Source organism: Lipotes vexillifer, unplaced genomic scaffold, assembly GCF_000442215.2.
Source record: "Lipotes vexillifer unplaced genomic scaffold, Lipotes_vexillifer_v1.1 scaffold1088, whole genome shotgun sequence".
NCBI lineage: Eukaryota > Metazoa > Chordata > Mammalia > Artiodactyla > Lipotidae > Lipotes > Lipotes vexillifer.
The window spans coordinates 324,576-338,410 of record NW_006779738.1 but is presented as its reverse complement, the minus strand read 5'-3'; the positions used below and the strand labels follow the sequence as shown (position 1 = coordinate 338,410).

Here is a 13,835-nt window from a genome sequence, read left to right as displayed (position 1 = left end):
CAATTTCTTCTCCCATCTAGATACACTTGGTATTTTGAAGTGATTTAACTGACTTTTATCTTGGGTAGAGATTGAGATCATGAGCTCTAGGATTATGATCAAAATGCCTGGGATCGAATGTATGCTCTGGGACTTGAGAAAATTACTCATCACATTTATTGGGATGTTCAGAGTACGTTTGACATAGTTAATAAATAACACATTGGCACAACACTTTGCAAATAAGCACCCAAGCAATGTTAGCAGTTACTCTTGCTTTTCTCTTTCATAGACTTGAAAGTATCCTGACATTGACAATGAATTAAGTATTGCTCTATTTTAATGGTGAAGTAACTTCATTCCGGTTGGTTAGATATTCATAGTTTGTTCATTAGCTTTTGAAGATGAGAGAAATGTCTGAAGTCTGAAATAGAATTAATAGCAGGCCTCAGAAGCTTCCATTGTTTGGTTCCTTGAACCATATTTCTTGTCTCTCCCTGCTGGCTTTGTATATGATGCAGTAACATAAACAAACAAGCTTTGTTCATGGCTGAAATTGAGTTTGTGTTGCTGTCGCTGGAACGTGGCAGGGTGTGTATGGTGCTACCAGAGTTGCGCGGTAAGCACGATTGGAGGATGGAAATGGACTGGAATGGACAGTGGGATTCTGTGCTGTCACTAGCACGTTTAGGATTTCCTGAGCCCTGGATAACCTCTACTGTTCGGAGGGAAGGAGACAGGGATGGCCTGCCCCCTGTGGAAACTCTGCTGCATCCATGGGCATGGTGGGCAGTTGCCTGCTCTCTGTGTTGAGGGACTGCTTGTGGGGCACATGCCAGTGCATCGCCAGGTGTGAACAGCCAACCCGTCACCTGGAAAACCATTTTGTGTTATGAAGAGGCCGTTAAACTCCCCCCACCTTTTTTTTTTTTTTTTTTTTTTTTTTGCGGTACGCGGGCCTCTCACTGCTGTGGCCTGTCCCGTTGCGGAGCACAGGCTCCGGACACGAAGGCTCAGCAGCCATGGCTCACGGGCCCAGATGCTCCGCGGCATGTGGGATCCTCCCGGACCGGGGCACGAATCCGTGTCCCCTGCATCGGCAGGGGGGCTTCCCACCACCGCGCCCCCCGGGGAGGCCCAAACTTACCCTTTTTTTTTTTTTTTTTGCGGTACGCGGGCCTCTCACTGCTGTGGCCTGTCCCGTTGCGGAGCACAGGCTCAGCGGCCATGGCTCACGGGCCCAGCTGCTCCGCGGCATGTGGGGTCCTCCCGGACCGGGGCACGAACCCGTATCCCCTGCATCGGCAGGCGGACTGTCAACCACTGCGCCACCAGGGAAGCCCTAAACTTCCCCTTTTTAATGGGAACAGGTTCAGATATTTTCGCCTGAGGCTTATATTTGGAAACCACTAAAAGTAACAGAGTTAGGGAAAACATAAATCACTGCCATCAGATATTTCTAGACACAGAGAACGAGCGGATTATCTTTTGGACACTGAATTGCCTTCATTCTAGCCGGTGGGTGCTGGCCAGGTTGGTTTAAGACCTCTGGGATGATTTCTGTTTTTAAATAATGCATATTCCGGTGGTTATACCAAATCCATTAGGACTTTTTTCTTAATGATGCTGTCCTCAGCAATACTCTGTTTTCTTTCTTTCTAACTTTCATTCATAATTTCCCCAAATTTACCTATTAATTGCTTAGATACCTAGTTTTACAAATTTAGATTAGATGGTTTGGAACCTTGTTATATGATTATATTTTAATGGTTGATGAGACTGTTTTATTTGGTTCAGCTCACACTGCATTTTCTTGCATTTCTTTCTGATGTGTTTTCTTTTTCTTTTTTTCCAATTTTAGATTGTGTTGCCTCCCCACCTGGAGAGGATAAGAGAAAAACTGGCAGAGAATATCCATGAACTCTGGGTTATGAATAAAATTGAACTTGGCTGGCAGTATGGTCCGGTACCTAATTTTGTAAATTATTTTTAGATTCTGTTAATACATCTTTCTGAAAACATAACTTCTTCTCACTCATCCTGCTACGTGGTGACATGAGTCGATCCGATTGATTTTTTTTTCCCCCTACACTTTAGTTTTTGGGCATTTTTTCTTTATGAGAGGGAATGACATTAGTGGCGGGTTCCTTGAAGGATGGCTTAGTTGCCTAGACAGTTGAAAAGTTATCAGTCTTCAGGCTGAAGGTTACATTTTTAAATCAAGGTTAACATATACAGACAGTAGGCATTGATTTCTAAGGGACTCAGGAAAAAAACTGAAAGTGAAAGTGAAAAGCTGCAAATGGAAAGAAGTCAGTTTACTCTCCTCCTCCGACGTTTCACTCCTTTTAGTCCCCGTTGTACGTAGCGGAGTAAAGTCCTCTTGGCAAAGATTCAAGCTGGTTTCCTAAGTGGAAGAGAGGCTGAGAAATGATGACTGCATGCGCTTCCAAATGATTATTTCTCAGAGAACTTAGTTTACACTTTATCAATAAAATTTAGATGAAATAAAACCAAAACAACTTCCCGTGTAATCCCAGTGTAGCATGTAGCGGTTTTTAGCAGGACTGTGGCAACGCTTTCATTTTTATGATATTAATAGCCTAAGTATCCCAAAGGTTGTAACACTTGCTTATATTTGACTGAATATAGAAATGAGTGTATTCAGCCAGTCATACTTATTACATTGAGCTTTGAATAATGACATTTATTATTAGTGCTAGTGATAATACCATATGATACTTTATACTAATTAGTATGTTTGTTTATTTAGAGCTTTGCCTTTTTACATATACTCCCGATTACAAGTAATAGGTTAATTTTCCTAACAGCACACTGAGCTGTGTGTTATTATTTCAGTTTGACCAGTGATGTCACAGCTGGGGATTCTCATAGAGCTGTCAAATGCCCTGACAGCTAGTTAGTAGCTGTGCTAAGACTAGGATGTATGTTCTCTAGCTTCTAGTCCAGAATTGTTTTTCACTATTAAGGCTTTCTGATGCACGATCAGAAAATGGGATCCTTTCATTAATTGAGTAATGGTTAGACAGTTGTCAAATCAGCAAGCACTTACAAAGTTACCTTGTTAAGTATATAGTTTTGTGCTGTATTCATGGACTTTTAAAAATAGAGGAAATGAATAAATGCTAGATAAGATATTTACCATCAGTTAAAGTCCGTTAAGAGGAGAGATATCATGAAGATGTACCTAGTCAATTGCCAGAGGAGTTACTGACAGAATTTACCACAAGATTCAAGATGAGGCAGAGATTTGAGTTATGGACAAAATTTGGAGAAAGATAAGTACAGGCTAGGATTTAAAAACATCTCATAACAGCTCCCCTCCAAAAAAAAAAAAAAAAAAAAAAGTTATGGACAAAATTTGGAGAAAGATAAGTACAGGCTAGGATTTAAAAACATCTCATAACAGCCCCCCCCCCAAAAAAAAAAAAAAAAAAAAAAACCCGTACAGTAACAGGAACTGTTTAACAGGCTTATGCTCAAGAAAGATGATTTCTATCGCAAGCTTCTAAAGGTTGCCTAAATGATTACGTTCTGTAGTGAACTTACTTATGTTTCTTCTTTTAAAAAAAGAGGAAATATAAGGTCTCACTATTATCTATTTTTGCAGTTAAATCCAGTTCATTTCAATACCATACCTTCTAATGCTGCTAGTCTGTAGATGCTGAAAGAGAATACGGTGCCTCTGAGCCATCCTGGTTGCTGCCAGTTATCCTTCACCTGGTCCTGGCTGGTTAAAGCAACCTTGGGCTTTATGTTTATTGGGCCTCCAGGGTGGAGATTAAGCACTTAGTCTGTTGCTGTAGTGCTGGCACCTGGCACCTTTCCTGGGACAAGGAACATACTCAAATACTTGCTGATAGAATGAAACGGTTGTTTGCTTAGGGTTCATTCTGGGCAGGCACAGCTCCAGGTATCATATCAGAGGGCCAGCAATTTGGGAGAGTCTCAAACTGACACGTGAGGAGATTTCACATTGTTCTACCATGTAATAATTGACCTTGTGTCCTGCTTCTTTTACAAGGGCTTTCCTAAAACTCCTTTCAGTTAAGTGGCCACCATCCCTGACTTTATGATCTCTGTTAGTCTAGACTTAGGTACATCCCTGTTATTGAGAGTAATTCCATAAATTCTTTGACATTTTAAATGAAGTGTTCCAATGTATTTTACTGTAGAGCAATTTGAACTGTTGAATAAATTGGGGGTTTTTTGTTTGTTTTTACTTTTTGGAAAGAACTTAATTTCTTTAAATGTCTTTGCGATGTGTTTCACGGGAGCATCATGTAAGAGCTCTGTTTTATGGAATAACATCAGGCCTGTCCATTCAGGCATTTGTGTGTCCCTTTTGCCTAGTATACGCCTGATGTGCTTGGTACTGGGGTCACCAAATTGAAAAGACCTTGTTTTAGTCAGTTTGCCTTTTTTAAGAGCTTCTGGTTTAGCTGAGTGATAGATACACAAACAGTTACAAGCTAAGTACTGTGATGGAGATGCTAACTATGAGGGAGGAATATTTACAGCTTTTCTGGTGAAATCAGGGAGGGCTTCCAGGAGGTGGTAAATATTTGCTCTGCTGTTTTTGTGGAAGAGCAGTGAGCCTGGAGGCAGGAAAAGAGGTCAGGGAGAGGACTCAGGTGGCCCAGGTGAGACGTTGTGAGTTTCCCAACTGTGTGCCAGCAGTGGGGCTGGAGAGACATGACTGCAGATGTTTTGAAGTTCCACTATGGGATGTGGATAAGAGAGGGAAGGAAATCTGGGTAGATTTCTGGTTTTAGCTTGGACACCCGAGAGGATGATGGGGTCAGTTACTCTCTGGTGTAGAGAATAGAGGGGAAGTGGAAATTACACGAACACAGATTAAATTATCTCCGGAATTGGGCATGTTCATTTTTACCTTTATGTTTAGAATTTAGTGTTACATTTTGTAGTTCTAGATTTCATTTCCAAAGTTACACACTTGAATAAGTAAATAAACTATATGCTTTTGTGTAAGTCCTGTTCATTTGCAATGATCACTGGAAAAAAGGAACAACTACCTTGTTTTTAACTTGGCGACTCCTGAAAACTTAAAAAGAAATTCTTACTCGTGTTCAGCTACTTTTTATGTGGCATTTATAAAGCCTGGTAATTATTACCATGGAGTAATTTGTTCCCTGACAGCATATGGCTGTGATCGTGGTGTCACCGCGGCAGTAATGCCTGTGTAATTTAGGTCTCTAAGAAGATAAAAACCTAATTACTAATGCAAGGGTACAGAACATCTTTCTCATTAATTCATCCCTAAAATCTTGAATTGAGTTTATTCTGATTGCTAATCCACGTTTTCAAGGATTAATATGAAAAATGGCTGTGGGATGTTAACTGACTTCGGTAAAGCCCTGGAGTGATTTGTGAGAGCAGAAGTAGCTTACGTGGGGTGAAATGAACAGCTGGAACCACCTCCAAGAGCTTGTGTCAGTCAGTCATGATCTTAATTGATGTCTCTAATCTGTTTGGCTCTAAACACGTAAAACCTCCTGCACATCAAAACTAAGTGATTACTACGCCTTCTTACCCAGAATTCATTTCAGTTTACAAAATATTTGTTCCGTGCCTGCTATGTACCTGGCATGTTCTAGGTGTTGGGAACACACTGTCAAAAAGCAAAAGAGATCAAAATCCTGTTCCTTTGGTCATACATTCTAGTTGCAGGGAGACAGACAGTGATGCAATAAATAAAGACCTAGCCTGTTCGCAGGTGGTAACTGTTAAGGGAAAAAAAAAGTAGGGTGGGTGGGCAGACTGGCATATTAGGAAGGCGGGCAGGGTGAGCCTCATTGAGAAAGTAGGGCTGAAGCAAATGCTGGAAGTTGCTGGGAGAGTGGGCATGGGGGATTCAGGGTAGAGCGGGCATGGACACTGGGGGCAGGAACGGTGCCAAATGGAAGACATCAGGAAGCCCAGACAATGCCAGGCTTGACCACTGACCTCGAATATTAGCCATGCCTGGGAGATGACAGAGGCAGCTTAGCTGGGGTGATGGTCTGGGTTTCCCTTCTTGCTTCCCCCTTCGCTTTCCTCCATGCAATTAGATTACCATCGCTAGTATCTGACCTTAGAAACTATTATATGTCGATATCCTGTTCTGTTTCAGGTTAGAGATGACAATAAGAGACAGCACCCGTGTCTCGTGGAGTTCTCCAAGCTGCCTGAACAGGAACGCAATTACAATTTACAGATGTCGCTTGAGACCCTGAAGTGAGTGTCTTAAATTTCCTATCTTCCTATCTGTATTACATGAAAGAAACCAAGTGTTGATATTATGCTTTAATCCATTTTAATTCCGGTTAGAAATTTCCATAATGCATTGGTAGATTGAATCAATACTTGTTTGGAACAGACTTTGAGCATATTGCTTTATGTCTTTGTGCTCTATGTAAGTATCTCCCAAAGAGTACTCTACAGATGTTTATGGGTATTTCGGAATACAAGGATTTTGGCATTGGATGCAGTGCTCCTCAGAATGTCAGTCATAAATTGTTACCGGTGTGTGACTAGGTAAATGAAGGTTTGAACAAGTGTTTAGAAATTTTTATACAAACTTAAGGTATTGCATTGAGCTTTGAATAATGGCATTTATTATTAGTGTTAGTGGTAATACCATATGATACTTTATACTAATTAGTATATTTATTTAGAGCTTTGCCTTTTCACATACACTCTCACTTACAGGTATTGGGTTAATCTTCCTAGCAGCACGCTGGGCTGTGAGTGTTATTATTTCAGATTTACCTGTGATGTCACAGCCAGGGATTCTCATAGAGCTGCCAAATGCCCTGACAGCTAGTTAGTAGCTGTGCTGGGACTGGGATCCAGCTTCTCTAGCTTCTAGTCTAGAACAGGTTTTCACTGTAAGACTTGGTGATGCATGATCAGAAAATGGGGTCCTTTCATTAACTCAGTAATGGTTAGACAACTGTCAAATCAGCAAGTACTTAGGAAGTACCTTATTAAGTATATAGTTTTGCACTTTTCCATCCTTGATGGCCTCGAAGAACTGGATTTGTTCCAATAGGTCACTTATCTCAAAACCTGCTTATATTAGGAATAAACCAATACTTTTGTCCTTTGTCTGTTTTGTTTCAGTTTTGTTAAGTGCAAAGAGCTAGTTCTATTGAAGTTATTTTACCAAAGACCCAGAACATAAAACTTAGACACTGTTTCAAATTCTAGGATTTGGGTCCAGGTATATATCTTCAAAGATCTGGTAGTGATTTTCCTTATGAAAATCAACAAATTGGGCCTAGAATGAGTTTAGGTTCTACTAGTAACTTAAAAGGAAAAGGAGTATATACAAATCGAGTGAATTGAGAAACCACTACAGGTAAAACATGACAAAGCTTGCCTGTAATAAGGAATGCAGAGCACATCACTGTGACCGCCTCTTCAGGGTCTCCTGTCTTCCTTTGTGGTCTTGATGTGAAGCTTGTACATTTAGCTTGCTAATTCACGGCAGCCCATATTTTACAACAAAATGTTTTTACTGAAAGTTCATGGCCTAAGATATTTTAGTTAAATTTGCAGTATATTCCGTATAATTTTAGCAATTGACAGCTAAGCTACCTAGGCAAATCCTGGAATGTAGAGATCTCCATACCAGTCTCTTTGGTATGTTGAGCCTTTGACTGCTACACATAACCTAATCTCATTCCTAACAGCTACTGGTGGCTGGTTTGATTAATCATCAGACTGCACGTACCATGGTGCTGTTGCCTATGGCGAATGCTAATAACCCTTTTCATATTTGTTAATATTTATATGGTTCTATGATGAACTAATTTCACTTGTTTCTTTAAAATTTAAATTAGGGGGAAAAGACCTCCTATTTCTCCAAAATTCACACTATGCCCAATTCCAGTAGTTAAAGAAAGTATAGTACTTTATGTATTTCCTTTATTCACTTGGTTAGTTGGTAGGCACTAGAGCAGAGTGGGTAAGAACATAGAGTCTAGATGGTTGGATGGTCTAGATTTAAGGACTTGCTCCTACAAAGGGAATCTTAGGTTTTCTGAACCTCAGACTTTTTAGCATCAGTTTAAAATGGGGATCATAGTGTATCTACTTTATGGAATTGTAGTGGGGACTAAATGATACAATACTGATAAAGCCTCTAGCACCGTAATGTCTAACAGACGAAGCACTCTATAAAGTTCAGTTTTTAAAAAATATATATATATACTGTGGGTGGGATTAGCAACTTTACTCATTTAAATTCTCAGGAGTGCCAAGTGACAAATAAGCAAACGATTATTTCAGAATATTCCTTATTTTGGATGTTGGGTGATTTCGTGAGAATATGAATTTTTGTTGCTCTTTCTGTGACTTTTTTTATCACGTAAATTGTTGAAAAAGACAGCTTACTTCCGATGTGAATGATCATCTGTGTGCTGTACAGCACTGCAGAAATTCTGACACCCTCTTCCAGAACAGCACTGTACCACCCTAGCCTAAGCTACCATTTTTGTAAGTATAGTTGATTTACAATGTTGTGTTAGTTTCAGGTGTACAGCACAGTGATTCAGTTATACATATATATATGTATATGTATGTATATTCTTTTACAGATTCTTTCTCATTATAGTTTATTACAAGATATTGAGGATAGTTCCCTGTGCTATACAGTAGGTCCTTGTTGGTTATCTATTTTATATATAGTAATATGTATAAATCCCAACCTCCTAATTTATCCCTCCCCTCCCTTTCCCCTTTGGTAACCATAAGTTTGTTTTTTTTTATGTCTGTGGGTCTGTTTCTGTTCTGTAAAGAAGTTCATTTGTGTCTTTTTCTTTTTTTTTTAGATTTCACATATAAGTCAAATGCTATGATATCTGTCTTCCTCTGTCTGGCTTACTTCACTTAGTATGATACTCTCTAGGTCTATCCATGTTGCTGCAAGTGGCATTATTTCATTCTTTTTTATGGCTGAGTAATATTACATTGTGTATATGTACCACATCTTCTTTATCCATTCATCCATTGAGGGACATTTAGGTTGCTTCCGTGTCTTTAGCCTAAGCTGCCATTATTCCCCACATGAAACTATGAAACTGTCCTGACAGATCCAGTTGAAATATTAAGCTAGCTCTTCTCTTACCCATTCTGTACACTGATCTTTTTCAAATATTTAGTGTCATTTCTCCCTATTTGAATTCTTTTAGTGGATTCCCATTGATCTTAAGATAAAGGCAGTACCTTAATTTGCCCAGTGGTCCTGCAAGGTCTTGCTTCCCTTCTCACCACCATCATCACGTAGGAGGCTGCTCTTCTTTTTCCTAGCTTGCCATCACACTATACTTTGTTTTGCACAGCTGTTTGCACGTTCCTTTCCCCTTCTTTATGTCCACTCCCTGGAATGCTCCCCTCCATGCCCTGTTCTCATCCTTTACATCTCAGGTCACTTCTTCAGGAAACATGTGCTGAGCTCCTTGACTCAATAAAGCCCCCTTTCATAGGCACTCAGCCTGTTTGTATCTCTCAGCATAGAAACTGTCCAGCTATGTATAATCACAGGATGGCCTCTCTACTCCACCAGACCTAAGTTTCTTGAGGGCAGGCATCTGATTTTGATTTTATTCATCATCTTTTGAACTTTACACAGAGCTCAGTAAATATTTCTCGAATGAATGAACCAACGAATAAGCAGTAAAGCTCAGTCTCTAGCCAGGCTTTTGTATACCAAATGGTTATCATGGACAGGGTGCCTCCTGTTCTCTCTGTGGCTTTGTGCCAGTCTGTTTCCTCTTGTTGTCGGTGGTCATATACTTGAAGTGCTAAATTGCAACACGAACCAATTATTGCCACTTAATCTTGTAGCAAATATGTGCTGAATGCATATGCAGGTTACTGTGGGAAGCACAGGAATCAGATGGAGAGCCCACCTCCAGCTCGTCCTCTTCCACTTCCCATACTCTGTTCCTCTCTGCTAACCTCTGCACAAGCTCCACAGCTCACACTGCTCTCTCCCCACCCTCTGCAGACTTTAAAACCATTTTAAATGGGTGAGTTGAATAGCGTCAAGTCAAATAAAGGGTTTTAATAAAAATATAAAGACCAAAGAGTTCTTATTCAGAGAACTTGGTGTGGTTGATAGCATTGAATAGATTTTTTAAATGATCTGTTGTTCTCATTTAAGTCTCTTTGGGTTACACATAGAGTTCTTAGATATGATACCAAAAATGCGATCCGTAAAAGAAAACAAAATCAATACACTGGATCTCATTGAAAGTAAAACCTTTTGTAATACAAAAGAAACCACATAGGAGATGGAGACTCAGGCCACAGATTGGGAGAAAATATTTATAAATCATGTAAGTTTACATTTATAGGGTTTGTTGTAAATCATACAAGTCCTGATAAAGAACTTGTGTACAGAATATATAGGTAACTCTTACAACTCTGTAATAAGAATACATACGGCCCAGTTAAAAATCAGGCAAAACGCTTGAGTATATATTTTAATAAAGAAGATATGTGAATGGCTAATAGCACATGAAAAGATGCTCAACATCATTAGTCATTAGGAAAATGCAAACTAAATCACAATGAAATACTACTGCACACATGCTGCAATAGCCATAATCAAAATGACAGATATACTCAGTGTTGGTGCAGATATAGAAAAACTGAAATCTACATGTATTACTGATGGGAATGTAAAACGGCCCTGCCACTTGGTGGTTTCTTAAAACGTTAAACATAAATTTATGATACAACCTAGAAATTCTACTCCTACATACCTACCCAAGAGAAACGAAAGCCTATGTTGACACAAAGACATGTTCATAGAAGCATTATACATAACATCCCCAAACTGGAAAAACTGCAGACATCCATCAGCTGATGAATAGATAAACAAAATGTAATAGAGCCATACAATGCAATACTATTTAGCAGTAAAAGGAAATAAACTACTAATGTGCATTACAGCATGGATCAACCCAAAGAACGTGGTAAGTCAAAGAAGCCTGATGTGAAAGATTCAATACTGTATGATTCTATTTAGATGAAATGTCCAAAAAAGGCAATTCTTTTTTCTTTCTTTTTTTGCGGTACACAGGCCTCTCACTGTTGTGGCCTCTCCCGTTGCGGAGCACAGGCTCCGGACGCACAGGCTCAGCGGCCATGGCTCACGGGGCCCAGCCGCTCCGCGGCATGTGGGATCTTCCCGGACCGGGGCACGAACCCGCGTCTCCTGCATCGGCAGGCGGACTCTCAACCACTGTGCCGCCAGGGAAGCCTAGAAAAGGCAATTCTTTTTTTTTTTTTTTTTTTTTAATTAATTTATTTTTGCTGCTTTGGGTCTTCATTTCTGAGCAAGGGCTATCTCTAGTTGTGGCAAGTGGGGGCCACTCTTCATCACGGTGCGTGGGCCTCTCACTATTGCGGCCTCTCTTGTGGAGCACAGGCTCCAAATGCGCAGGCTCAGTAGTTGTGGCTCACGGGCCCAGTTGCTCCGCGGCATGTGGGATCCTCCCAGACCAGGGCTCGAACCCGTGTCCCCTGCATTAGCAGGCAGATTCTCAACCACTGCGCCACCAGGGAAGCCCCGAAAAGGCAATTCTTTAGAGACAGAAAGCACATTTATGATTGCTTGAGGGTGGGGATGATCAGTGACTGCAGACAGGCATGGAGAATCTGATGGGGTGATGGAAATATTCTAAAACTGGATTGTAGCGATGGTCATACAGTGCTAGCCATTATTGTCACTTAATGTATTAGGCAGGGTTCTCCATATGTTATAATCAGATTGCTTGGTAGGCACACACTCAGAAGTTTAACTACCTGGATTTAAGATAAATCCCAATGCTATTGTCACCCTTGAGTTCCCTTAGAGCTGAGTTTGGGATCCTACTTGACGCTTTCATAGCCCTGTACGTATGTCACCGCATGCAAGACTCTGTGTTATAGTTAATTTTTGTCTTGGTCGTCACCGGCCTGTAAGCTTAGCCCCAGAACTTAGCACAGGATCTGGCTTTCAAAAGATACTTACTGAATAGATAAATGAATGGAAGATGATGGCAGGAAACATCCTGTTCCTTGGACAGTGTTTGAATAAGCATAGCCTGTGTTTGTTCTGTGAGTGAATTTTTGATTCTTCTGTTGCCAGTCAATCATCTGAAGTGGCACATTCTTTAGATAATTTCATAGCTTCAGTTAGCTCCTGCTCTATCCCTGTTTTTGCAGTTTCACACTCCAAAGGTAATTTCACGGGCTCGTCTCAATTTTGCCATATATAACCTAAAATTTAACTTGATAACAGTGTGTGTAAGTGTGTGGGTTTGTGTGTGTGTGTGCGTGCATGTGTGTATGTATATCTATCTCCATATTGTCATTTTTTAAATGTGATGGAGGGTAAGTACAGATGGATTTTAAATACTTGCTACCTTCCTTTTGCAACTGACCACACCTTAGAAATTCTGTCATCCACGAAGTTTATGCTGTTGCATCTTATTCTGTTGAGATAGGTGGAACCACTCATTGTCATGAATAGTAAAGGATGTTGTTCTACCTAAGTCTGGGGACTTATAAGGTTGAGTTCTAAATGTGAATGGTGAGGATCTTTCTTGGGAAAATCAACAAAAGCTTATTCATTAAAGGGAGTAAAAAAATACAGTGTATCTAAACACTGGATAAACTGTTTCTGGACAATTGGAACCCCCATGTGTCATGTGAAAGGGAGATTTGTCTAGAGTAGAAAGTCCAGAAAAGGATTTAAAAACATATGGGGACTTCAGTATATCATAAAAGTAGCATTTCAAGTAAGTGGTAAAAATGGATTATTCAGTAAATATTTTGTGGAGAACTGGGTATCCATCTGGGAAATAAAGTTAAATCTCTACCTTAAGACATATAGCCTCCCCTGCCCCACCCCTTCCCCGTCAAAAAAGCAAGGACGGTTACTTCAAGTGATTTAACAATTGGGAAATCTCTTTCTAAGTATCACATAAAACTCAGAAGCCATTATTGAAAGAAAAATTCAGTTATATAAAAACAAATTTAAAGCTCTACATAGAAAGAACAGCATAAAGAAAGTAAAAAGACAAATAACAAACTGGAGAAAATATTTGTAACTCATATCTCATATATTTGAAAAGCTTCTGAGCTGCCACAGCAAAACTCAAATCGAACAGAAAAGTGAACAAGGAATGTTTTCACAGAAAAAAGGAAGTACAGATATTGCCAAAGCATACGAAAAAGGTGCTCAAGTGCACTTATATTAAGAAAAATGCCAATTAAAACTGTAAATGAGACATCTCATTAGCATATTAATTGATAACTCTGTGTTGGACCAGGTATGGGAAATAGGCAGTGTCATACCTTGCTGGTGGAAATGTAAATGATTACCAGCTCTATAGACATTTGGCAGTATTTGTCAAACTCTGAAATGTACCACCCCTGTGACCCAGTAATTGCATGTCTAGGAATTTATCCTACAGATGAAGGATATAGTACATGTATTAAATGTATAAGGTTATTCATTGCAGCATTGTTTGTAATAACAAAAGATAGTGAACAGAGAATTGGGTCAGACATTATGACACACTCAGTGAATGGAACACTTCAGAGCTATTGAAAAATAAACCAGCTTTATATGAAGGACAGTAAGTCAAAGTCATATATCAAAGTTATATTGTAAAGTCAGGATAGCAAATTGTGGAGAACACTTACACATAACCAATGCGTAAAAGGAAAGCAGAAACAACAACGACACATACACACACACACAGCTGCTTTAGAATATGCATAGATTGTAGCAGGACATTCAGGAATTAGTAGCAATCAGTGCCTTTAGGGAA

At 39.8% G+C, this 13,835-nt stretch overlaps 1 protein-coding gene across 1 annotated transcript in view; it reads left to right on the top strand.

The window, feature by feature from the left end:
* Positions 1–13,835, top strand: part of RYR2 (ryanodine receptor 2) — a 523,123-nt gene that overhangs the window by 206,574 nt on the left and 302,714 nt on the right. Inside the window, exons 23-24 of the mRNA XM_007452954.1 lie at positions 1,841–1,945; positions 6,134–6,237. Of these exons, the coding sequence (XP_007453016.1) occupies positions 1,841–1,945; positions 6,134–6,237 (209 nt within the window). The remainder of the gene's footprint in view (positions 1–1,840; positions 1,946–6,133; positions 6,238–13,835) is intronic.